Consider the following 27,239-nt stretch of genomic DNA (forward strand, 5'->3'; position numbering starts at 1 on the left):
ATTTTTTTAACTGAAGTCACGGACGAAATCACCCTGCTTACGCGTTCCAGAATTGATTGATTTTTTTTTTTCAAACTGAAGTCCCAAAGAAATCAAAAATGTTTTCCCTGCTAACGTAACAGTTTACTGGGCCAAGTGTTACTTCAGCAGGGAAAGCGTAGGCCACGCCCCCACAACGTTGTTAGCAGTGAAAAAAAGTGAAGTCAGCAGGGAAAAAATCTGCCTATTTTTGTATTATGTTTTCAAAACATATTGGGGCATGATATATTTTTGTGGCTTTCATGTTTTTTTCAATTAGATATATTGCTTACAAATTAATATTTTCTTGAAATTACAAAAACAGAAAAAAGTTTTTCCTGGTTCATGAGAGGAACAGGCTTCAAGAGAATCAAGGCGATATTTACAATGCGGATTCAGTGGCAATGTTATTACTTAACTTATGATAAAATGATTCATGTTAATGTTAAACTACTATATTGGTCGATTTCCCTAAGGTGTCCATATAAGTTCGGGAAAAAATATCAAATGCAATTGAACTCTCAAACTACTGCATATGAGGTGAAAGCTTTGCCACCATACATGGCCCTGTAAAAAAACATAAATCTGCGGTCTTCACAACTATTTGCCCTGCTGACGACGTTGTGGGTCGTTTGCGGGACGTGGCATACGTTTTCCCTGCTGAAGTAACACTTAACTCAGTAAACTGTTACGTAAGCAGGGAAAACATTTTTAATTTGTCTGGGACTTCACTTAAAAAATTGATTCTGGGACATATGTCTAAAAAAAATATAAATTTCGAAAAAAATAGAAATTTAATTGTTTTAAAATAAAATTCTAATACCAAGCGGTTAATGGTAAAGAAATATTTGCAAGGAAATCCAAATCTTTAAGAGTTATCCAACCAGAAAAGATGTGATATTGTTATTTCAAACAAAATATTTATTTGAGTTTACATTACAATCGTACTTTAATGAAAAGGTAGTAAAATGTGCTAGTGTTAAATTAAATAGATACCTACTCATTTATTTTTTAAATAGTTCTACAGCCTGTATAAAAAACAAAAAGCTTGGTTACTGTGAAGTTAGCAAGGAAAATGCTCATCACAATAATAAGCCACGCTCTAATGATTCTTCTGGCTTAGTAACTGATACGTTAGCAGGGAAAATATTTGTTAAGATTCGAAGGTATTGAAATACGTAAAAAAAACTAATTTAAATACATCAAAGCAAATATATTGTTGAAAAGATCGCATTTACGATAAAAATTATAGATAAAAAAAAACCTATTTACGTTAGCAGGGAAATTTCACTTTCCCTGCTGTCTTCACAATTTTTTCCCTGCTGACGATGTGAAGTGAGCAGGGAAATTTGATTTCAATGACGCCATCTGGTGGCCAATACGAGAACTAAAATTTTCCCTGCTAACGTTTCCCTGCTCAAGTAACATCTGTAAAACTGATATTACTTCAGCAGGGAAACGTTAGCAGGGAAAATTTTAGTTCTCGTATTACAGGGTTGTTACGGAAAAGTCGAAAAAAAAATCCGCGCCAGATCCGCGCCGACCCCAAAACCCAATCCGCGCGAAATCCGCGCCATATAAAAAAAATCTTGACAAACATAATGAATAAAATTTTAAACGAAAAAAGAATAATACAGAAAGCATTACTGATCCGTTGATCAGTTGTGGATTCATATCCCACCTGCACCAAGTGGAACCTTTTCTGCCATTTCTGAAACAATATTAGCATTTTTTGTAGCACTTAAAATATCGGAAATTCAGGAAAAAAATTTATATTCAAAAATTAAAAAAAATTTAAACCCTAAAATAAATTACCAAATTATAAAATCGAGGGATTTTGTACTTGATAATTCTCACCAAAATTTTACTCTGGAAAATCGAAACACGAAATTTATTGTATTTTCTTCTCTAAATTTCTCTAAACTAAAATATGACTCCGAAAATGATTCGAACTAAGAAAATGGCAAAAAATAACAATAATTTAATAATTTAATAATATAATAATTTAATAATTTAATAATTCAATAATTTAATAATTTAATAATTTAATAATTTAATAATTTAATAATTTAATAATTTAATAATTTAATAATTTAATAATTTAATAATTTAATAATTTAATAATTTAATAATTTAATAATTTAATAATTTAATAATTTAATAATTCAATAATTTAATAATTTAATAATTTAATGATTTAGTAATTTAATAATTTAATAATTTAATAAAATAAAACACGAAATTTATTTTATTTTCTTCTCTAAATTTCTCTAAACTAAAATATGACTCCGAAAATGATTCGAACTAAGAAAATGGCAAAAAAAACAATAATTTAATAATTTAATAATCTAATAATTTAATAATTATTAATTAAATAATTAAATAATTTAATATTTTTTTTTTTCAATTCAATTGTGTTTTTATTAGAATTTAACTGTTCTGCTCCAGGATGTTACATTTGCAATTCAGAGATTTGGAGAACCTTTCAACTGAGATCAATTCATAAGCCTTTGCAGGGAGGATACATATTTCTACGTTTAGATTTTGCTAACTGGGTGTTCTTTTAGCAAAATCTAAACGTAGAAATATGTATCCTCCCTGCAAAGGCTTATGAATTGATCTCAGTTGAAAGGTTCTCCAAATCTCTGAATTGCAAATGTAACATCCTGGAGCAGAACAGTTAAATTCTAATAAAAACACAATTGAATTGAAAAAAAAATAAATTATTAAATTATTTAATAATTTAATAATTCAATAATTTAATAATTTAATAATGTAATAACTTAATAATTTAATAATTTAATAATTTAATAACTTAATAATTTAGTAATTTAGTAATTTAATAATTTAATAATTTAATAAATAAATAATTTTATAATTTAATAACTAAAGAACTTTCTTACAAAATTAAGAATTTAAGAATTAGAAAAAAATCCATGTTATTTTTTTTGTAATTTTTCAATGTGAGAATTCATATTTCTTTTTGCGTTTTTGAGTCTGCAATTTTTGGCAATTTAAATGTATGAATTCTATTTTTTTTTTGTTTAATTCTGAAATTTACAATTTTCGACGGCGATTTTAGCAGATTGCTAAGTGGATTTCGTCATGTTTTGATAATTGAGAGTAGAACCAATTCTACCTAAATCAGAGTGGCAACAGAATCTTTCAATTTTTAATAAACCACAAATTTTAAAATTTAAATGTAAGATTGAAAAAACTTAAAAATCTAAAAAGATCTAAAGCTTTTTGAAATTCTGTAATTTTTCGAATTTTGTAATTTTGAAATTTTAATTAATATGCTCGCTTAATATTTATTGTTTGCTGAATTAAAAAATGCATTGGAAACTTTTAAACCCTGTACCGATCTAAAAAAATCTAAGAGTTAAATCCAATCCGAAACATACCCTAAGAATCATTTATGTACATCCTTAGGTTTAAATCTTTGGAAAAAGTTTAAAATATGAGTCAGAAGATAAAAATTAAATGTATCATGTGAATTATTATAGAAAAATATTTAAACCAGGTCAGTAAATGTTAACAAAAATTATGAGTTGTAATGTTATGTAAAATTTATATAAGAAATCTCAATACATTTTTAAAAATAAACGCTCCTTTAAGATAATTTTGAAGATTCGTAAGTAAAAACAATGAATAATTTTCAGAAGAAATTTTTTTTTCATTTACAACTTCTTAGAAATTGATGTTTTTGCACTCAAAGAAAAAGATTGAATTTATTTAATTGCTTATAATATTTTCCTTTGTAACTTGAAAGAAATTCTATCGTTCTCAATTATTTGATTAATGGAAATTGCTATCCGCGCGAAATCCGCGCCTGAACAAAATTAGCTAGCAAATCCGCGCCAGTTCCGCGCGATACGCGCCATCCGCGCGATCCGCGCCGTCCGTAACAACCCTGGTATTAGCCACCAGATGGCGTCATTGAAATCCAATTTCCCTGCTCACTTCACATCGTCAGCAGGGAAAAAAATTGTGAAGATAGCAGGGAAAGTGAAATTTCCCTGCTAACGTATATAGGATTTTTTAAACTATAATTTTTATCGTAAATGCAATCTTTTCAACAATATATTTGCTTCGATGTATTTAAATTAGTTTTTTTACGTATTTCAATGCCTTCGAATCTGAACAAATATTTTCCCTGCTAACGTATCAGTTACTGAGCCAGAAGAAAATTCATAGTCATGGATCACAAAAATCGGCGTTTTCAAACCAAAATAATAATTTAAGTTTAAATTTACATTCAAACTTTTATACAAAGGTACTCAAATATTTTCAAATCATTCCTGTTCTTCAAGTGTTCAGCAGTGAATTTTATAATTGGGGCGTGGCTTATTATTGTGATGAGCATTTTCCTTGCTAACTTCACAGTTTTTTTTTGTCTCAGTTACCAAGCTTTTTGTTTTTTTTTATACAAGCTAAGGTCTATGTAGAACTATTTAAAAAATAAATTAGTAGTTTGTATTTAATTTTACACTAGCTTCTTCTGACATTTAAGTTTATTTCTGGCTCAGTAACTGTTACGTTATTTAGCATTAAAAATATACATCCGATAATAAAGCTATTCCTCCATTAGCTAAATCAGGCCTGACCAACCCTTTTTGCTCAATTTTTACATTTTTGATCGTCTAATTAACAATTGCCAACATTTTCATGATTTGTTTGATGGAATCGATTCTCATGTGACTAGCGAACATAACTTTGATAAAAGTTTGAAATAATACACATACTAGTCATTTTTATCTTCATTTTTAAGTCGAAAATCAATCCGGCTCGCGGGCCAGTTAAAAAAAACTGAGATTAAATTGCATTGAAATATACAAAAAATACTGATTTGATCAAATCAGCAGGAAATTGTTCAAATAATTACCGCGTAAGCAGCGAAAATACTTTAAAAAAATCGTTTCGTAAATAGTAGGCAAATTTTTAGAGATTTGGAGTTCCTCCAAAATATTTCTTACTATTAATCGCTTGATATTAGAATGTTTTTTAGAGCAATTTTACAAAAACTATGGAAAATTAAGGCCAAAACTCCTAGTGACATTCATTTGAATTATTTGAAAATCAATTTTTTTTTTTGCTAAAGTTAAATTCGTGTCTCATAATTGATTCTTTTAACTGAAGTCACGGACAAAATTACCCTGCTGACGCGTTCCAGAATTGATTGATTTTTTTTCAAACTGAAGTCCCAAACAAATCAAAAATGTTTTCCCTGCTAACGTAACAGTTTGCTGGGCCAAGTGTTACTTCAGCAGGGAAAGCTTAGGCCACGCCCCCACAACGTTGTAAGCAGTGAAAAAAGTGAAGTCAGCAGGGAAAAAATCTGCCTATTGTTTTTATTATGTTTTCAAAACATATTGGGCATGATACATTTTTGCAGCTTTCATGTTTTTTTCAATTAGATATATTGCTTACAAAATAATATTTTCTTGAAATTACGAAAACAGAAAAAGGGTTTTCCTAGTTCATGAGAGGAACAGCCTTCAAGAGTATCAAGGCGATATTTACAATGCGGATTCAGTGGCAATGTTATTACTTAACTAATGATAAAATGATTCATGTTCATGTTAAACTACTACCGTAATCTGGGGTGAATCGAGACTACAGTCTGAATAGGGACAGCAGTTTTTAGAGCACTTAAAGCTTTTAAATTTGGAAATGGATGTACACATTTTGTTGGCCTGACTCTGTTATAACCGAATCCAACCAGAAAAATCAAAATATTGTGCTCCAACATGGTTAAAACTGCTGTCCCATTTCCCCAGATTGTCCCGATTGACCCCAGTTTCCCTAAGGTGTCCATATAAGTTCGGGAAAAAATATCAAATGCAATTGAACTCTCAAACTACCGCATATGAGGTGAAAGCCTTGCCACCATACATGGCCCTGTAAAAAACATAAATCTGCGGTCTTCACAACTATTTGCCCTGCTGACGACGTTGTGGGTCGTTTGCGGGACGTGGCCTACGTTTTCCCTGCTGAAGTAACACTTAACTCAGTAAACTGTTACGTAAGCAGGGAAAACATTTTTGATTTGTCTGGGACTTCAACTTCACTTAAAAAATTGATGCTGGGACATCTGTCTGAAAAAAATATAAATTTCGAAAAAAATAGAAATTTAATTGTTTTAAAATAAAATTCTAATACCAAGCGGTTAATGGTAAAGAAATATTTGCAAGGAAATCCAAATCTTTAAGAGTTATCCAACCAGAAAAGATGTGATATTGTTATTTCAAACAAAATATTCATTTGAGTTTACATTACAACCGTACTTTTATGAAAAGGTAGTAAAATGTGCTAGTGTTAAATTAAATAGATACCTACTCATTTATTTTTTAAATAGTTCTACATGACCTTACCCTGTATAAAAAAAAAACAAAAAGCTTGGTTACTGTGAAGTTAGCAAGGAAAATGCTCATCACAATAATAAGCCACGCCCCAATGAAAGAATTCACTGCTGAACACTTGAAGAACAGGAATGATTTGAAAATATTTTACACTTAAATTATTATCACAGACAAACAGACGTGAAACTCTTTTCTATTCCATCGCCAACGAAAACGGTCAATTCAAATTCAAACAAGCAAAAAACATGGATGCCATAGTACCGCAACGAGACACGATCAAGAATGATGTCGCCACCGTACACTTTGACGTTTCTTGAATTGATTGGTTGTGTGTGTGAGCGCGGGATATTTCTGTTTATGCCGCTTGATTGCTGTTGCAGCAGAACAAAAGCACGAGGTTTTGTGAAAATCAAAGGAAAAATTGCATAAGAACATCGTTTTGATCAAATTTGATTCAAATTTGCTATGAAATGATACAGGAGTTTTTGATAAACTAAAAGAACTGTTATTTTGGGAGATTTTGAATCCACGTTGTTGTTTTTGCATCATCAACTGCGAAAGCAAAATATTCCTATTGAGATTCTCGTTAATTTCGCCACTCCGTTTAAAATAAACACAAAAGTTTTCTTTCCTAGCTCCTCCTTGTTCACTTTAGCCAAGGCCTTTTGACCTGCCTTTGTCACCCTGTACAAATGATGGTTCATGTCTGTTCCGGACCACGAAGTGGAATCTGCTGCGGAACGCCGTACGAAAGAGGATACCACAATGCAATGTTTCTGGTGCAGCAACTGTTTAATTTGCATTCTTTGACGCCATCGCGTGGAACTTTGGCAGCATTTTTCCCGATAATTTGTCTGATTCAAAAAAAAACTTACCCTCGAACATAACAATGTTTCATTACATAAACAACATACAAACGTCATTTTTCTTTTGTACACGCTTAATCGGATAAGGGGAAGAGGGTACACTCTTATAGTGGTTTATTGAAACGATGAGGTTTCCGCAACAGGACTGCAGATCGTGCTAGTGTGCAGCCCAATTTTGAATTTTCTTGTGGGGACGATGGATTTTTTGAAAAAATCAACTAAGATTCACGTCTGTTTGTCTGTGTTATTATTTTGGTTTGAAAACGCCGATTTTTGTGATCCATGACTATGAATTTTCTTCTGGCTCAGTAACTGATACGTTAGCAGGGAAAATATTTGTTCAGATTCGAAGGCATTGAAATACGTTAAAAAAAACTAATTTAAATACATCAAAGCAAATATATTGTTGAAAAGATTGCATTTACGATAAAAATTATAGTTTAAAAAATCCTATTTACGTTAGCAGGGAAATTTCACTTTCCCTGCTGTCTTCACATTTTTTTCCCTGCTGACGATGTGAAGTGAGCAGGGAAATTGGATTTCAATGACGCCATCTGGTGGCCAATACGAGAACTAAAATTTTCCCTGCTAACGTTTTCCTGCTCAAGTAACATCAGTGTTTGGCGCCAAAAGTAAAATAACAAAGTTCTTCCAGCTTGCGTGCAGCCCGCGGTCTTTAAAGTTTACGTGGCAAAGGTTTAATACCTTTAATACTAAAAAGGTTAGTTTTGTGGTTTTATCAAAATTCGATTTAATTAAAGGTACTTTTCGAAAAGAATGGAAGACATTTCTACGGGGGCAACCCTCACCGGGCTCGAGCTCCGATGGTTCCTGGAGATGCGCCGCTGTTGGAACGCGGACATCTCGGTGTACCGGGACTTTGTGGCGCGCTATGACGCGTTGATCAGCGAATCTGCTGAAACCGTCAAGGACAACTCGCTGGCCGTTCACCACCGTCAGCTGGGCAATCGTGCCTATTTGGAAAAACGCTTTATCGACGCGCTGTGGCAGTACAACCGAAGCATTTGCTTCGCGGAGAATCTGTCGGAACACCTGGGCATCGGCTACGCCAATCGGTAAATGGGTTGGCTTTTTGGATTGTGGGTTTTTGAGGAATGATGTTCTATTTCTTGCAGATCTGCGATTTATTACGAAATTGAGGAGTACGAGTTTGCCCTGTACAACATTGACCTGGCCAGGAAGAACCACTATCCGGAAAGGTTGCTGCCAAAACTGGTTGCACGGGAAGCCAACTGCAAGGAACGCATCGCAGGTGGTCACTCCAAGGGCACTGTCCCACACTCATTTTTGGACATCAACGTTGAGGTAAATCCGAAGATTTCTTTCCTGGCCAAGGGAATCGGAATGAAGCGGTATGAGAAGATGGGCCGTGGTCTGGTGGCTGAGCGTGACTTCGACATCGGAGACGTTATTCTGGATGAGAAGAGCGAGCTTTGTTTCGTGTCGTTTGGGCGATCCTTTTTCAGCTGTTGCCACTGTGGATCCATGTTTGAGAAAAGTTTGATTCCGTGCCCTTCCTGTGTGGCAGTCATGTACTGTGGCGAGAAGTGCCGCGAGGAGGATTTCCGGACCACTCACCGGTTTGAATGCTGCGTGATCACGAAATTATGGAGTGTGACCGTGAATAATATGATGGCCATGGCTAGGTTGTTCTTTTACGGCTTGACGGCGTTCAACGACGACGTCACCGAAATGATGAAGTACTGCATGGCAAATGCTGCCGTCGGTTCTAACCCGCTTGAACTGGATCTCACCAAACCGAATCCTTTGGACGTGTTCAAGGTACTGCACCAGTTCAAACCAAATCCTGGGCAGGGCAGTTCCGATCTTGACCACAGCTTGAAGCTGCATGCAGCTACTTTTTATTCGATTTTCATGAAGAACCCACTGGTCCAATCGATCATCCGTACCAAGGCGCAGCGTAATTTTATGCTCCACTGCCTGCTGATTCATGGTCGCGTGGCCAAATCGCTGCTCCTTAATCAAGGTAACGAAAGTGAGGGATGTCAGGGAATTTTCTCCCCCATAGCTTCGCTCCTAAACCACTCGTGCGACCCCAACGTGACCGCCCAGATCGATTCCGGAAGCATCAAGGTCATCGTACTGCGCCCCATCCGAAAGGGTGACCAGATCTGCACAAGCTGCGCCTCGGCCTGGTGGGACGACAACGGCGGGACCAAATTTGACTTCCAGTGTATGTGCGTGGTCTGTGACCAAGGACCGGAGGGAGCCAAGTGGCGCAAGGCTCGCAATAAAGTGCGCCCAATTTCTCGTAAAGCAGCGCGGGAATTGGAAGACATTGCACTCGAGGGTCTCGAGACCCATGAGCTGCTCATGATGCAACGTATGGTTAAGACGCTGGTACGTGACGGCCATTACCCGGGGGAGCTGTTCGGTGAAACGATGTTGGATTACTACAATACGCTGTACGAGGTGCTTCGTTCGGAGAACGCAAAGCTCAACCGAGCCAAAGCGCTGCAATGTGTACCGAACTCGGTTTGAGCATTAACTTTGATTTAAATTGTTACTGTAATTACATTATTTTAATCGAATAAAACTGAATTCCAACCTAATCCGTTAGTTAAGCCTCCAAGCCTGCGAAAAAGTCGGAAATCCCATAAAAAAAATCGTTTTTAGTGGTTTTATCTAGATCAGTTTTGCTTGCTTTTATGCTTCCATGTCTGCAACTTATCCCCAACAGACCTATCGCGAACGCAGTACAAACTCCGCCCATGTTGGCACCCGCGGTAGGGCTGTGCGACATTTGCGTCCAAACGAGCGAAAGAGAGAGAACTGTCAAAGTGATTTTTCTCTTCCAAATCCCCGTCGTCGTCCGTCGCAGTTGCCCAAGTGTTGTTCCTCCGTGCAAAAGCAGCTCCATGTGAAGCGATTTTTTTCGGTCCCTTCTAAATTCTAGTTGTGTGTCCGTGACGTCGTGTGAAATCCGCGAACCGTGTTGTTCTAACCAGCAGCTGGCAGGTGAAACCCGCAGAATCGGAATCGACGCGGATCGCAAGGTAACGAGTTCCGGACGTTCCGCAGCACCCGGATTATTTGTTGGAACTTTTATTTTTTTGCTGCGTTCTGAGCTCTCGAAGGAGAAGGCAGAAAAGAGAAACTAAAATGTCCGCCGCGGCTTGAATTGCGTTGGATGTCGTAACCAGTTCGGGGGAGGTTGATTTCTGGATTTCCGGAACGGAACGCGTTGAGCAAACTCCGAAAATCCGCTCTGGATAGTTCCGGCTGTGTTGTTTTTTTTTTTTATTGCGACGTAATTGAGTCAGATTGTTTTCTTCTTCCTAAAGCCGTTCCGGTCTACCTTTTCCCCGTGGCCGTGGCCTCCCCCTAATCCAGTTGCGCAGGTTCCCCTCGATGTGACCACTCTAGCCGGGCTGTGGAACTCTCCGCACGCGTCGATCCACTGGGTTTGAACGCTGAGGCGAAAGTAAATAGTATTTCGTAATCACCTCCGAGCGCGAGTGGCCGCGGCGCAAAAGTGATTTGTTTTTCCGCGCACTTGCACGGTGGAAAATTTGGAAAACTGCCCACTCTAGCAAAAGATCTAGTGTTTTGTAAACAATTGGTGGTTCTCTCTCGAATGGTCCAGCTTCCGTTGGATTGATTGGCCTCCCAGGAATTGCGTTTGACCTTTGGACAAAAGTCGTCTTAATTACTTTTTATCAGCATGGAAGGTCAAATGAGAAAGTAAGCAATTTTGCACTGTAAAGCAAAAAAAAAGCAGCTCCAGAAAACTTGTTTTGCGTTCAGAACGATCGTAAAAGAATATTGGCAATATCCTTCCTTACCATTACTGATATCTTTTTTTTGGTAGGAAGCAAGTGCTAAAAGAACAGGTTATTCGCTGGACGGAGTAATTATTCTTTGCTTGCTTATGATCGCGATTCTTATTGCTGAATATGTAAAAAATATGCTCAGTTTTGATGTTTGGAACAAGTAATTTACTATTAAGGTATTTATTTTAATTTTTTTTAATATACCAGAAACTTTCGCTTGAAAAAAAAAAATATTTTTGACATGTGCTAACATAATTAATAATTAATTAATTAATTATGGTTAGCTCGTACAATGCTCCATACAGTTAAAGATGAGTTTTATGATGAATTTGGTATGTTAGTCCTTTTTTAAATTAATTTAAAATTTTGACATTGATAAAATTAACAGTTTTCTACTTTTACCAATTTCTAGCTGAGACCATCTATAAACAACGGTGGACATTTGTTAATTTATTGACACCTTCCCCTCTCCCCTTGTGGACAATAATTGCTCAAACAAAAAAAATCTAGGAGAATTTGTTCCTAAAATTAAGCTTCAACTTGTGATTTTATTGTTCAAAACAATAAAGCATATTTTGCTGAGTACAATATCCCTTTGTACGACCACAAAGGATTTAAAATGGATTGTTAATTCATTTTTTTTTTTTTTAAATGAACATCGTGGCCCTTTTTGGCAGAAAGCATCCTACTTGACAGCTTGTTCCAAGGGGACCATAGTTGATCCATCGAAAAAATCGTTGTCCCGTAATATTATAATTAAAAATTAATAATATTATTATCAAAAATTCTATAAGTGCTAAAAATATGCGAAAATTCCCATTAACATTTCATTATATTTTAAGCATTGTTTAGTGAAAAAATTACTAAAACCGAAAAAAATCAAGAAATTCATAACCAAAAAAAAAAAAACAAAACTGGAGGAAATTCCTCCTTTTTAAATATTTTAAAAAACTGGTCATTTTTAAAGAATGTGAAAACTCCTCTCATTAATCTTTTAAAAAAATAAGTACGGCTAATTTTTTTAAACTATTTCAAAAATATTTAACAAGAAATGCGAAAATTTAGAAATTGTTTTCGGAAAAATTATATTCAATTAACTGCAGATTTTTTTAGAGAATGCAAACAGTTGCAAAAAATAATAAAAACATTATATCTGTAAGAAACTGGTAATGTTCAAAGAAACAAAAATTCACGAAAGAAAAAAAAATTATTCATGTTTGACATAATGTAACAACCGTCCCAATTCATATGCTGGTAGCAATCTGTGCTAACTAACATTCCCGTTCCATCCCCTCAAGATCTACGAACTGAAATGGCGGGCGCCGTTGGTGGCCAACGACTGTTTCCTATTCGCACCAGCTCTAGTTTTGATGATTGTGATGTTTTATCTTTTCATCACTAGATCGTTAAGTATGACCGGTTGTGCTGATAGGATATTACGGTCCTGTTCAGCAACGGAAAAGGACAATAATGGTTGGTCTCTCATGCACAATTCTCGTTAATTTGAAAGACCTTTTTAATTTTTTAGGTTTTTGTCATATCTTAGACACCCTCAAAGATGAAATCTCTGTAAATGAAATTGCTGTAGAAATATAAATTCACATATTGTTGCCTCTGTGCTCGCTTGTACTAAGCTTCCTAGGATTCCTATCTAGTGTGCATAAGAGAGTACAAAGGCATCGATTTTATAAAAAAACATAAGCAAAAAGCTGCCAGATAAGAATCCAATGTTTTATGTTTAAAAAAACATTTGAGCAGTTCTCTACGGAATCGGTCTTTTTTCTTAAATTTTAATTTTTGTATTTTTTAATCCGGCTGAAACTTTTTTGGTGCCTTCGGTATGCCCAAAGAAGCCATTTTGCATCATTAGTTTGTTTATATAATTTTCTATACAAATTTGACAGCTGTCCATACAAAAATGATATATGAAAAATGAAAAATCTGTATATTTTAAAGGAATTTTGTGATCGATTTGGTGTCTTCAGCAAAATTGTAGGTATGGATAAGGACAACACTGAAAAAAATGATACATGGTTAATTTTTTTTTTGGTGATTTTCAACTTCATTTTTGGCACTAAAACTTAATTTGCAAAAAAAAACACTATTTTTTATTTTTTTTTCTTTTTCTGATATGTGCATAAAATGCCAACTTTTCAGAAATCGAGCCAAACAATTCATTAGGGCACAAAACCAAAAACCGCGATTCGAGAAAATCGCTTGCAAAAAGTGGACAACTTGTTTCAATTTCTATTTAAAAAAGAAGCTTGACTGATGGTATTTTTTCTGATGATACGATAAAACACATCATTATCCTCAACTCTGCTTAAATGCTTCTTAATTTTTGTTGATTTTCGCAATAAAACTCATAATTTAAAAAAAAATCGTTATTGGGCCCTTTTAACTTTCCAACTGTTGTTCATAATGGGCCCTTTCTAAATGCAATTTCGAAGAGAGCTGAAAGGGCATAAAAGCGCTGTCACCGGATTGTTGTTTTGAATGATGGTTACGGGCCCTTTTGTTTAGTTAGAAATAATGAGGAATTCAGTAGAAATTTTGATTATTGGTGAAGTTTTGTGATTGAATAGTGTAGATAAGGCAAAAGTGTACTGAACAGCAGCCGCGGGACCGTATTAAATATTGTTTTTTTGACGAAGTTTTTCTCTGCAGAAATCCTTGGTGAAAAGTAAACCAAACTTTTTTTTGAAGTGAATTAGTGTTAAGAATGTATGAAAAGTTCATTTTATAACACACAAAGTTCCTCAAGTACGAAAACCTAACGAAAAATAAAAGGGCACATTTGAACTTTTTTTTGGTTTGCAGTGAACATGGTTATGTGCCTTTTTGTGTTTTTGATTTTTTCAATAGGAAATTCGAGCCAAACATTTCATTAGGGCACAAAACCAAAAACCGCGATTCGAGAAAATCGCTTGCAAAAAGTTCACAACTTGTTTCAATTCCTATTTAAAAAAGAAGCTTGACTGATGGTATTTTTACTTATGATACGATAAAACACATCATTATCCTCAACTCTGCTTGAATGCTTTTTAATTTATGTTGATTTTCGCAATAAAACTCATTATTTAAAAAAATCTCGTTATTAGGCCCTTTTAACATTCCAACTGTTGTTCATAATGGGCCCTTTCTAGATGCAATTTCAAAGAGAATTAAAAGGGCACTAAAGCGCTATCATCCGATTGTTGTGTTGAATGATGTTTATGGGACCTTTTGTTCAGTTAGAAATAATGAGGAATTCAGCAAACATTATGTTAATTGGTGAAGTTTTGTGATCGAATGGTGAGAATAAGGCATGTGAAACATAAAAATTCTTCAAATGTGTACTGAACAGCATCCGCGGGACCGTATTAAATATTGTGTTCCGGCGAAGTTTTTTTCTGCAGAAATCTTTGGTGAAACGTAAACCAAACGTTGTTTTGAAGTGAATTAGTGTTAAGAATGTATGAAAAGTTCACTTTATAACATAGAAAGTTCCTCAACTACGAAAAACCAACGAAAAATAAAAGGGCACAATTGAACTTTTTTTCTGGTTCGGAGTGAACATTGTTATGGGCCCTTTTGAGTTTTTGATTTTTTCAATAGGAAATTGTTTGTTATCAATCTGATTCTTGGAGGGCATGTAGGGAGTGTACTAATGAATGGAATAGTGGAATAATCCCGAATGTTTACGTTTTGGTTTTGTGCCCTAATGAAATGTTTGGCTCGAATTGTTTGTTATCAATCTGATTCTTGGAGGGCATGTAGGAAGTGTACTAATGAAAGGATTAGTGGAATAATCCCGAATGTTTACGTTTTGGTTTTGTGCCCTAATGAATTGTTTGGCTCGAAATTAAAAAAAAATCGAAATACTGATCGCAAAAAAATATCAACTTATTTTTTCGATGTAAAATCGAATTAACAATCAAAAAGTACTTTAGTGAAATTTTGATAAAGTGCACCGTTTTCAAGTTATAGCCATTTTTAGGTAACTTTAAAAAAATAGTCACAGTTGTTCATTTTTTAAAATAGGTTCCCTCTTTTGGAAACAAAATATTTTTCTAAAGATGAGAAAATTCTCGATATTTTGCTCACGACCCTTAGTTGCTGAGATGTTGCCATGCAAAGGTTTTAAAAACAGGAAAATTGTTGTTTTTTAAGTCTCACCCAACCAACCCACCTTTTTCTAATGTCGATATCTCAGCAACTAATGGTCCGATTTTCAATGTTCAAATATGAAACATTCGTAAAAGTTTCCGATCTTTTCGAAAAAAATATTTTCCAAATTTTTAAATTAAGACTAGCATTTCAAAAGGGCCTAATATTAAATGTTTGGCCCTTTCGAAATGATAGTCCTGTTTTAAAATGTTTGAAAATATTTTTTTCGAAGATATCGAAAAATTAAAAAATCTCAGAGAATTGCTCATTTGATTTCTGTTGGCACCCAATTGTATGACCAGTAGGGTGGCTCGAGATGGTCGGTTATTCAGAACACGGGTTTTTCCCGTTACTTTTAGACAGCTGAGGGACCATCCATAAACCACGTGGACACCAAAGGGGGTCGCAGTTCAGCGGTTGTCCACGCTCCATACAAAAATGATTTGGGTCGTAAATTTAATTTTTAAACTTTTTTAATTCGCGAAAACATCAAGGAGCTGATTATTGTTTATTAAAATTATACGATGTTATTCAATCTAGAGATCACGAGATCGACTTTCTCTACTAAAATATATCTTATCAGAACGCAAATGTTTAAAACTCTATTTTTGAACTGATGTAACGTACTAGAAATACAGCCAAAACCTCAACTTTAACCCAACATAAATTCGATCAAATATTGCTTCGTCATCGCGTCGCCGCCGCCGCCGCCGTCTGGCGTTGGTAAACATCGTAAAGAACGCTCGTGAGTACACGTCTCAAAGCGACCTGTGCTTCGATACAGAGTCGGGTCGGGGGCTCCGGTTTAATCGTGATCGAACCACCAAGCTGCACGGTCGATCGGTCGGGTTGACTCGATCGAAAGCAAAACGTAAAATAAGAAGAAGAAGAAGAAAAAGTGAAAGTAGAACCAAAAACAACGCCAGGATCTCGATCAGTTGAAACAAAACAGAATCTCTCGATCGTGATCGTGAGTTGTTGTAGCTGTTAGGTATAGATTCGTGTGCTGGTGAACTCCCTGAACCACCACGAGTCGTGTATGAGTTTGATCGAGAGGTTTGTGATGTAACGCGTCGTTGTTTGTGGTATGTTAGCGCGCGCGATTTTGAGACACACTCTTCTGGTGTGAGAGAAGGTAAATTTAAAACGGCGGAGAACGCAAAACCCCAACAATAGAAGCTTAGTCCGCTGGGAAAGGGTAGATTTTAATCTGAGCTGAATTTGCTGATGCAAAACCCTTTGAATGTTACTAATTTTGTTTTGTTTCTTTTTATTTTCCAGAAATCAAAAGTGCATTAGTTGGACGATCATCAATTATTGAAGACTCAAAGAGAAGAAGGAAATCCTACCAATTAGGGCAGTGCTGTGTGAGAGCCTCTAAGTTGTGAAAATAACATCTCTGTCTGTGTTGGGGGTTTAAGAGTGTGTACCGTAACAGAGCTAAAGAGTGCGACATTAGGTTCGTCTAAAAGGCAGCGAAAATGCGCAGTGTTCGTAGCAGCCTCACCATTGGACGACTGGCCATATATCCGAGGAACTCCAACATACGGACCGGTAAGTGGCCCCGACCTTGACCTTGTGTGTTTGTGTGATTTAATCTGGAGACTGACTTGATGTGATGTGATGTCGTCAGTAATGTCTGTTTAACGATCATATGGATGACCTTCGCTGACTTGACGGCGCCGTTTTTCATTAAATTTGTCGTCGCAAGATGAAATCGTCAAACGTATTTGCAATATTTGCTGGAGGAACACACAAGCCTTCCTCACGAATACTCAAATTTCGGCTTATCGCCCTCTACCACAGGCCGTTGAACCTGTAACAAATTCTCAATACCTCATGCTCAAGCCTCTCAGTTGATCCAAAAAAAAAAAAATAGATAAAACAACACACTCACATCCCTCCAATCCGCAAATTTCCATGCGGCCTACGGAAAACCGGTTCCTCGTGGGCCCCGGCACTGCAACCATCTAAGTCAGTGTGTGATTACGTCAAGATCAAGGTCAGACCCGGCGTTTTTCCTGCTTCTCTCTCGCTGCTTGTCTCAACGTCTCACTGTGTGGGGTTGGTGTGCCCTCCCCCCTCGTCAAATATTGAATTAATTGTACAAACTCGTTTCAAAGCCCCTCAATTACTGTCCGATGAGCTGCAGCAGAAGCTCCGACCGGACAGAGCGCTAATATTTTTTCTCTCTACCCCCGAAAACAACAAACTTCAAACACCACCAATCCATCATCGTCATCATCTGCTTCTTTGCGATCGACGCCGGCTTAATCGGAAATTCAAATTTTATGGAAATCCAACTGGCGCGCACGAGGAATTTGCCAGCGATTCCCTCGCGTTCCTCCCCCTTTTGAAAGAAGATGAAGCGCTTTGCTTAAGAGGTCAATGCGTTTCGGTGGCTCTTATCATAAGATGTGACTGGTCTTCCGGATTCCGGATTATGGGGGAATCCCAAGATTGTTCAATGGGATAAATGTTTTTTGAGTATCTAGTAAAACCCCATTATAGAATTCCTAGCTGTGTAACTGTAATGTTCAGACATGAACTTTTCAATACGACAATTTATTGATATCCGGACCGATTACAATACCCGACTGTATCCGACGACTGTCGGTGGTAAAATTGGACGATCTCTGAGACACATTCTTTATCGAAACTGACTGCTATAATTTGAGGGAAATTACTACCTAAATTTGACACAATAGATGTTAGATGTGGTACTACTTCTATAGTGACCAAGGGACACTACAGTACCGTACTATTCCCAGTTTTTATTACCTATATTACCACGTGGACACTTTTTTGAAATCACAACAATCAAGCCTTCGGACACCTAGTTTCGAGTAGGAATCTCGCAAACGAGAACGCCAAGACAATGCAGATCGATTTTGATTTTTTTTTACTTAAATTTTTACAAAATACCATATTGTTTTGAAAATACTCGAATTTACAAAGGAGAAGGACAACCACGGGTGTGGTCTCTCATGCTCATGCTCATGCTCTACTTGAATTTACATAATTTACATTATGGGTATCAAACGAAAAAAAAAAATATGAAAATTTTGCATGTATTTTCTCTTAATTATAGTTTTTTGTTGTTTAATTTTCACATTTTTTTAATAGCATAGTTTTTTACGTTTTCAAAATTTATGTGTTTTTGAAAAAAATACGTACTCTACAAACTCATACAGTTCCGACTCGAAGGCATCAGATAATATTCACTTCCAATATTTCGATATTCGAACCATGATTTTTTTTGTAAGGTGTAAAAAAATAATAAAACAATAAAATTACATTTTTAGTACTTAAAAAAATAAACATGGATTTTGTACAACATACTAGCAAAAAGAATGGTTTATCGTCAATGTCATCATTGAGATATCAGGAGTTTAAAAATTACGAGTAATTTGGTGACACTGAGAAAAAACTTATATTTAACTTTGACTTTAAGAGGTATTCCGGCCAGCAAAGCAAAAAAAAAGAAAATTGTAGGAAATTTTCTCAGCTTTTTTGAAAATTGGTTTGCAGGGGTGCTTTTCCATTAACCTTCATGAAAAAATCAAAAATCAAATTAAATTACTCGCTCTACAGGATTGCCTTGTCCCAGATACCTTCATGAACCTTTTACGAAAAATTTCATCCTAAAATGCCTTTAAGGGGTTACATATATGTAGGAAATCACAGATTTTCATATTACAGAAAATTTATTAAATCCACCTAAATGATGATTTTCAAACACTCCTGAAAATTTCATGAAGATATTTCAAGTTTAAACTGAGTCGGACACGATTTAAGCTCAAAATTTTGCCATGCGCAAAGCGAACTGTCAAACTTTGTGAGCGTTTTTCGCTGAACACCGAGTTGATTTACGGGTGCCACGATATCTCGAGATGGGATGAACCAAATTGGCTGAAATTTTGAGTGTAGACTCCCAAGACATATCCCGTGTGCATGACGAAGTCCGATTTTTAAATTTCATTTTTTTTCCAAAATACAAAAATCAAAAACTAAACAAAAAAATATTTTTATCTTTTTTAAGCAAACTTTTTGAAAATTGGCCTTCGTCATGCACACGGAACCAGTTTAACGAGTCTTCACCAAAATTTTGAGCCGATTTGGTTAAAGCAGTGTTGAGATATCGTGGCACCCGTTTTTTGAACCTGCCAAAAATTCAAATACCTTTATCTCGGTAAGGATACATCCAAATGTCTTCAAATTTATTTTGTTGATAGTTGAAAATGTATACTTTAAAGCTCTGAAAACAGATTTAAAACAAGTTTAAGCGTGTGCTCAAACTAACCACTGCTATTTTTGACGATTGACCTAACTTAAAAACGGTGCACAAGTTAAAAAAGTGTTAAGTCATTTTTGATGGCAATTTTTCAAATTTGCATTCTTTTTTTATTTTGTTGATTTTTTTTTTTACTAAAACGTATAATTATTAAACAAAACCCTAAAGCTGAGCAGTTCTCTACGGAACCGGTAATTTTTCTTTAATTTTAATTTTATATTTTTTAATCCGGCTGAAACTTTTTTGGTGCCTTCGGTATGCCCAAAGAAGCCATTTTGCATCATTAATTCGTAATATTGTAGTGAGCAGTTCTCTAGGATTTCGGTCATTCGATTTTTTTTTTGTATTTTTTAATCCGACTGAAACTGCAGGCCAAGGGTGCATGATACTGATGATACTCGTCGGTTGATACACCTAGGCGAGGAACATCCCGGAAAGAGCCCAACTACATCCGTAGTGCTGTTTGGACAAAACAGCATGGCTCTGGTTCCTTGCAAGTGTCCTATTTTCTTACCTCCACGTTGGCTTGGTTTAGTCATCATGATGACAAGGTGTAACCTAGCTGGTGGCCTGTGGAAACGACTCGTAAACCTTTGACCAGCGAGGGTCAGAGTAGAGACGGCTAGAAGAAAGGGGCGCGTCAATGTGGGAAAGGGAAGTAATTTGTGATTGTAGACGGTATTGTTTTGATTCGCAGTATGTTGAGTCAACTGCTGTGGATGTACCTGAGCATCGCAGAACGGGGTTTCTCTTCTTTCCATTTCAGCTAACAGCTATCTTCTGTTTATTTTGTTTCACTGATTTTCTAAAACGGCTTCTGCTTACTATCCTCCGTTTGATTTCGATTTTACTTATTTGATTCTCTTATTTCTCAACGCTTTTACACTCTATTTTACCAATTGATGCTGCTGTAACAAACTGTCTGCTTTCCCTTAATTTGGTAGCGATGTTTCCACTCTATTTTACCAATTGATTCTGCTGTAAAAAACTGTCTGCTTTCCCTTAATTTGGCAGTGATGTCAATTTTGTTTATCATGTGCCTTTTCTTTATTTATCTATTTGAATAATTTCTCATCTTCCCTGTAAATTGCCCTCAATACAATCTAAGCTTGTTTGTTACCTCTATTTATTAACTATTGTTAATTTCTTTATCTACTTCATAAATTACTATCTTTCTTTTACTTTTGATTCTTTACATAGTATATTTCCTTCACTGTCCATTGTTTTGAAACTTCACCTCTTTCTTAAGCAAGGTTGGAGCCCTTACTCAATTTATGGAATGATAAAAGGATTAACACAAACATTACTATTGTACTTTTGGTAAACTTTTATAACATGCTTAGGACCAAAAATTGTAACAAAACACCGCGACAAAAGAAATAGCAACAGATAAACACGACTTAACATTAGGGAATATTTCAGGAGAAAACAATACACAGTAAAATATCAACTAGTTTTTGAATTCAAACTAAAAATAAAACAGTTTTTGCTTTAATGAAAATTGATAGGCACACTTTGAATGGTTAGGCGCTTATACTTACATCAAACCCTACGTAATGTACCACCCCCGGCCGAGTTAAAATGCGTAACCGGAAAGAAGGTGTGCATGCCTGGCACGAACACTCAAAGCGTGTTCTAGCGTGCTGCTCGTACTGACTCAGAGCAAGGGTGAGATGTAGGTGTAAGGGCAGTGCGTGTTCGTTGGGAACCTGGTGCATAAGATCGGTCAAGGCCCGTTCTTACACTGAAAATTGCGAATTGCGAATTTTTTAATCCGATTGAAACTTTATTGGTGCCTTCGGTATGCCCAAAGAAGCCATTTTGCATCATTAGTTTGTCCATATAATTTTCCATACAAATTTCGCAGCTGTCCATATAAAAATGATGTATGAAAATTCAAAAATCTGTATCTTTTGAAGGAATTTTTTGAACGATTTGGTGTCTTGGACAAAGATGTAGGTATGGATACGGACTACACTGAAAAAAAATGATACACGGTAAAAAAAATTTGGTGATTTTTTTATTTAACTTTTTATCACTAAAACTTGGTTTGCCAAAAAACACTATTTTTAATTCTTTTTATTTTTTGATATGTTTTAGAGGTCATAAAATGCCAACTTTTCAGAAATTTCCAGGTTGTGCAAAAAATTATTGACCGAGTTATGAATTTTGTAATCAATACTAATTTTTTCAAAAAATCGAAATATTGGTCGTAAAATTTTTCCAACTTCATTTTTCGATGTAAAATCAAATTTGCAATCAAAAAGTACTTCAGTAAAATTTTGATAAAGTGCACCGTTTTCAAGTTAAATCCATATTTAGGTGACTTTTTTGAAAATAGTCGCAGTTTTTTTTATTAGTGCACATGTTTGCACACTTTTGAAAAAAATATTTTTGAAAAGCTGAGAAAATTCTCTATAACAAACTAACAAACAAGACTAACATTTCAAAAGCACCAAACATTCAATATTATGCCCTTTTAAAATGTTAGTTTTGATTTGAAAATTTTGAAAATAATGTTTTCGAAAAGATCGGAAAATTTCACAAATGTTTCATATATTAACATTGAAAATCGGACCATTAGTTGCTGAGATATCGACATTAAAAAATGGTGGGCTGTTTGGGTGAGACTTAGAAAACATAAATTTTCCTGTTTTTAAACCTTTGCATTGCAATATCTCAGCAACTAAAGGTCGTATCAACAAAGTCCGAAGAAGCAAAATATAGAGAATTTTCTCAGCTGTGCACTAATTAAAAAAAATGAAAAACTGCGACTATTTTCAAAAAAGTTACCTAAATATGGATTTAACTTGAAAACTGTGCACTTTATCAAAATTTTACTAAAGTACTTTTTGATTGCAAATTTGATTTTACATCGAAATAAGAAGTTGAAAAAATTTTGCGACCAATATTTCGATTTTTTGAAAAAATCAGTATTGATTAAAAAATTCATAACTCGGTCAATGATTTTTTGCAAAACCTGGAAATTTCTGAAAAGTTGGCATTTCATGTCCTCTAAAACATATAAAAAAATAAAAAAATAGTGTTTTTTTGCAAATCAAATTTTAGTGATAAATAGTTAAATAAAAAAAATCACCAAATTTTTTTACCGTGTATCATTTTTTCCAGTGTAGTCCGTATCCATACCTACAACTTTGCCGAAGACACCAAATCGATCAAAAAATTCCTTCAAATGATACAGATTTTTGAATTTTCATACATCATTTTTGTATGGACTGCTGCGAAATTTGTATGGAAAATTATATGGACAAACTAATGATGCAAAATGGCTTCTTTGGGCAAACAGAAGGCACCAAAAAAGTTTCAGTTGGATTAAAAAATACAAATTAAAAATTGAAGAAAAAAGACCGATTTCGTAGAGAATTGCTCAGTATTGAATGTTTGATCCTTTTGAAATGTTAGTCTTGATTTAAATTTTTTGAAAATATTGTTTTCGAATAGATCGGTAAATTTTGCGAGTGTTTCATTTTTTTTCGTTTTTGGGTTGTTTGGGTGAGACATAGAAAACATGAATTTTCCCGTTTTTAAACCTTTGCATGGCAATATCACAACAATTAAGGGTTGTATCAACAGAGTTCAAAAAAGCAAAAAATAGAAAATTTTCTGAACTTTTCAATTTTTTTTTAAGGTGGGAAAAATGGACAATAATTTAACAAATGAATAGCTGCGACTATCTAAAAAAAACATTTACCAAAAAATGGCTACAAGTTGGAAACGGTGCACTTTATCAAATTTTCACTAAGGCTGGTACAAATTTTATTTAAAGTTTTTGTCCCCCTTTAATGTTGGCCCGAAAAATCAGGGGGCGAAAAAATATTTTTTCAAAAAACTTCAATATTTTTATGAAAATTTAAGTGCAATTAGTTAAAATCAATTTGAAATGAATTCCCCTGCGTTTAGAATCATTTTTAGCATGTTTGGGTTGATTTAAAAATCTTTTGATTTTTTGAAAATTTTCGATGTCTACTATCGCTAAAGTTTCTTTTTCGCTTAAATTTTTGTTTTCGTCAAATTTTACATTTTTTGAAAACTTTTATTGCAAAACAATTGAACTAGTGTAAAATACATTTTAAAACACTTTTTCCATGCAAATGTTGAAACTATGGCATGTATCTTTTGATTACAAATTCGATTTTACATCAAAAAATGAAATTGAAAATATTTTGCGATCATAATTCGATTTTTTGGAAAAAAAAATGTATTGATTCAAAAAATCATAACTAGGTTCTAAGATTTTTTACCCATTCTGAAAGTTTCTGAAAAGGTGGCATTTGATGTCTTCTAAAACATATCAGAAAATAAGAAAAAATGTTTTAACGACAAAAAGTTAAATAAAAATTGGCCAAAATTGTTTTACCGTGCATAATTTTTTTAGTGTGGTCCATATCCATACCTACAACTTTGCCGAAGACATCAAATCGATCAAAAAATGTCTTCAAGAGATACAGATTTTTCAATTTTCACATATCATTTTTTTATGGACAGCAGCCAAATTTGTATGGAAAATTATATGGACAAACTAATGATGCAAAATTGTTTCTTTGGGCATACCAAGGGCACCAGAAAGTTTCAGCCGGATTAAAAAATACAAAAATGACATGACTTTGAGAATTGCTCAGCTATTGTTTAACAGAGTTTTGTTTAAAAGTTACATGTTGGCTCGGAAAATAATTCTAGCTGTCAAAATGCTTATCCGCCCTTTTCTCGTGATGCTCCAGGTTTCATCCAAATACAAAAGTGATAACCTCGAAGTATTTGCGAAATTCTAGAGGATTATTCGAAACGTTTTTCAGGGTGGCCACCTCGGGAAAAAACCGGGAAAACCGGGAAAAACCCGGGATTTTTATCCACCGGGAGAAAACCGGGAAAAACTCGGGAATTCGACTGACAAACCGGGAAAATATTTTAAGTTTAGTTAAAATTTGACAAAAGCCTCTTTAAATTATTCAATATGTTCTTTTCTCAATTAGAATATTATTCTTATTCTTATATTATTACTGTTATTCTAAATGAAGAATTCGCAAAAACTATGTTTGAATTTGTGTAATAGACTCATGCTTCTTGGTTATGGATGTTTCTTTTTCTGTTGTATCTTATTATATTTTTACATGGCGATTTTTTTTTAATAAAGCAAAATGTTTCCTCTACCAGCGATTCTCAACCTGGGGTACATGTACCCCTGGGGGTACCACGAGCGGTCTCAGGGGGTCCGGAGGACAAACCCCGCAATGGCGGACATTTGTCCCAAACAAAATATTTGAGAGAAAAAAAAACAAATTACTTTGAAGCAAAAATTAACAACCATGCTTAAGGTGCAATGAATTACGTGCGAATTGTTTTTGACCAATCAGAAAATGTTTTAAAAATATTTGAATGATAAATATATAATTTGCATTCGTTTAGAAATTTTATGAATTTGAAGTAAAGTGCACCGTTTTTTTTGTTTTTTTTTCTACAAATATTTGTTTCAAATTTGTATATTGTGCCAACTACCATTTACTACCATGTTGGTAAAAATAATCTTATGTTTCATGATTTGGATACTTTCAATTCGACCTTTCTTTGCTAAAATATTAGTTTTGCATAAATTAAAAATTAGGATTTTTTGTAAGTGGATATTATGGATCTCATGGTACGAAAACAACATAACAGTAAATATCTCTCATTTCCTTCAAATTGTCACACAAATTACACTATTTTAAAATATTTTTCTTGGCCTGTATCTTAGCAACAAAAGAATGGATCAAAAATGTTCAAAAAAGAAAGCAGAAAAGAATTTTATAGAATAATTTTTCAACTGAAAATAGCTACAACTTCAAAAAAAACTATTTACAAATTTAAATTTACATAAAAATAAAATATAAAAAAATATGGGGGATGTTTGTAGAAATGAAAAAGACAACGAAAATTTAATTTACAAAAAGAATTTCTCCAAATTTAAAGGCATTTTCAGTAGATAGTTTTAAAGAAAAACAGGGTACAACATTTTATTTTGAAGCTTTATTAGGAAAACTGATTTGAAAAAATGTACATGGACGTTGTGTGGCCTATCCAGTACATGTTTTTAAACAACTCTAGAAACAAGATTTACGACATTTTTAATACTTCAAAATTCTTTCTTTCTTCGTGAATTGGAATGTAAAAAAATCTCATGCAAACGAAAAATATCATGTATGAACGCTAGGGGGTACCAGCAGCTTAAGTAACACGAAAAAGGGTACCTAGCCTAGAAAAGGTTGAGAACCGTTGAATTATATATATTTCAACTTAAAAATAATAATATCATGGAGTTTCTGTTTGTAAATATTATTTTATTTGATAATATTTGAGATTCTCAGCCAGACAAATTATTAAGGACAACTTGCAATGAATTTTTGTTTGCAAAGTTTTTTTAAATGTCGTTTGAAATTTATGTCAAATTTTCAGATATTTTAAAAATACAATATATTTAGAATTCTGCTACAAAAAAGTCACTTGAAATCAGAGGCGACTCGTGCCCGAATGTAGTACCTGTTCAATTTTATTTTTTTAAATTCTTTATAATAGAGTTTTTCAGCCGGAGGCTGGTTCAACTCTTTTGGAATTTTTTTTTTTTTTTTGAATTAAATATACTTTATTGAATCTTTCTTATAATAATTACATTTGGTTTACATAATAAGTGGTCAGCTGTAGCTCTTCAGCTTTAGTTTGCTTTTCGTGATTTAAACACTGTTCATTTTCATTACTTTAAAAGTATATGATTTATCATTTTTGTAACACTAGGTACAATGAGGAAAAAAAAATGTTAAGAAAACATAACCTAACCTAAAACTAACTTAAACTTACCATAAACTAAACCAATCCTTGAATCAAGGGGTATTCAGATATAGCACATTTTTCCCTGAATTTCAAACATTTCTCTTGAATCTTCTGATCCAACGTTTTTACTTCTGCTAATTCATGAACCTCACTTGATCTTGTCCAGCCAGGAACATTCAAAACCATTTTGAGTACCTTGTTTTGGACACGCTGGAGCTTCAATTTATGAGTTCTAGCGCAACACTCCCAAACAGGTACTGCATACTCAATAACGGGGTAAATTATTTGTTTGTAAACTGCTAACTTATTTTTCAAAGAAAGCTTTGATTTTCTGTTAATTAAAGGATACAAACACCTGATGAGAATGCTGCACTTGTTCAATATTTTGTCTACATGCTGCCGAAACAAAAGTTTCGAGTCAAGTATGAGACCTAAATAGACAACTTCCTTTGACCAGGGTATCGAAACATCATTCATTTTAATCAAAACATCATCCTTTGGGGCAAATCTGGCCGATTTGGAAAGTGGAAAAATGATGGTTTGAGTTTTGGCTGCATTTATGCGAATTTTCCAGTCGCCAAAGTATTCGGAAAGAACGTCAAGACCCTTCTGAAGACGGCCAACTAAATATCTGGTTATTTTACCCTTATAAATAACGGCAGTGTCATCAGCAAAAAGTGACAACACACCATTACCAGGAAGAGTAGGCAAATCAGATGTAAAAATATTGTACAGAAGTGGGCCAAGAATACTTCCTTGGGAACCCCAGCATCAATGTTGAATAATCCAGAAGCAATCCCATTCAGAAAAACCTGAACGATCTCTCCGAAAGATAGTGCTGGATAATTTTGATAAGATACATTGGAAAACCGTATAAATACAGTTTATGTATCAAACCATCATGCCAAACATTGTC

General features: G+C 34.4%; 2 protein-coding genes across 3 annotated transcripts in view; both read left to right on the top strand.

Annotated features, from left to right (window-relative positions):
• The first annotated feature begins 7,925 nt into the window (after window positions 1–7,925).
• Window positions 7,926–9,840, top strand: LOC6040521. The gene is made up of 3 exons (XM_038263083.1): window positions 7,926–7,942; window positions 8,023–8,322; window positions 8,383–9,840. The coding sequence occupies exons 2-3, from the start codon at window positions 8,024–8,026 to the stop codon at window positions 9,767–9,769; spliced, it is 1,686 nt and encodes a 561-aa protein (XP_038119011.1). The 5' UTR covers window positions 7,926–7,942; window position 8,023; the 3' UTR covers window positions 9,770–9,840.
• Window positions 9,841–10,082: 242 nt separating this feature from the next.
• Window positions 10,083–27,239, top strand: part of LOC6040473 (ATP-dependent Clp protease ATP-binding subunit clpX-like, mitochondrial) — a 36,760-nt gene continuing 19,603 nt past the window's right edge. The window contains exons 1-2 of one of the 2 annotated variants that reach the window (XM_038259069.1): window positions 10,083–10,284; window positions 16,492–16,764. In XM_038259069.1, the coding sequence (XP_038114997.1) occupies window positions 16,692–16,764 (73 nt within the window). In that variant the 5' untranslated portion in view covers window positions 10,083–10,284; window positions 16,492–16,691. Of the gene's footprint in view, window positions 10,285–16,113; window positions 16,346–16,491; window positions 16,765–27,239 lie in introns of those variants that run through there. The other variant, XM_038259070.1, reaches the window with a different exon arrangement.

The sequence above is a fragment of the Culex quinquefasciatus genome, chromosome 3, assembly GCF_015732765.1.
Source record: "Culex quinquefasciatus strain JHB chromosome 3, VPISU_Cqui_1.0_pri_paternal, whole genome shotgun sequence".
NCBI lineage: Eukaryota > Metazoa > Arthropoda > Insecta > Diptera > Culicidae > Culex > Culex quinquefasciatus.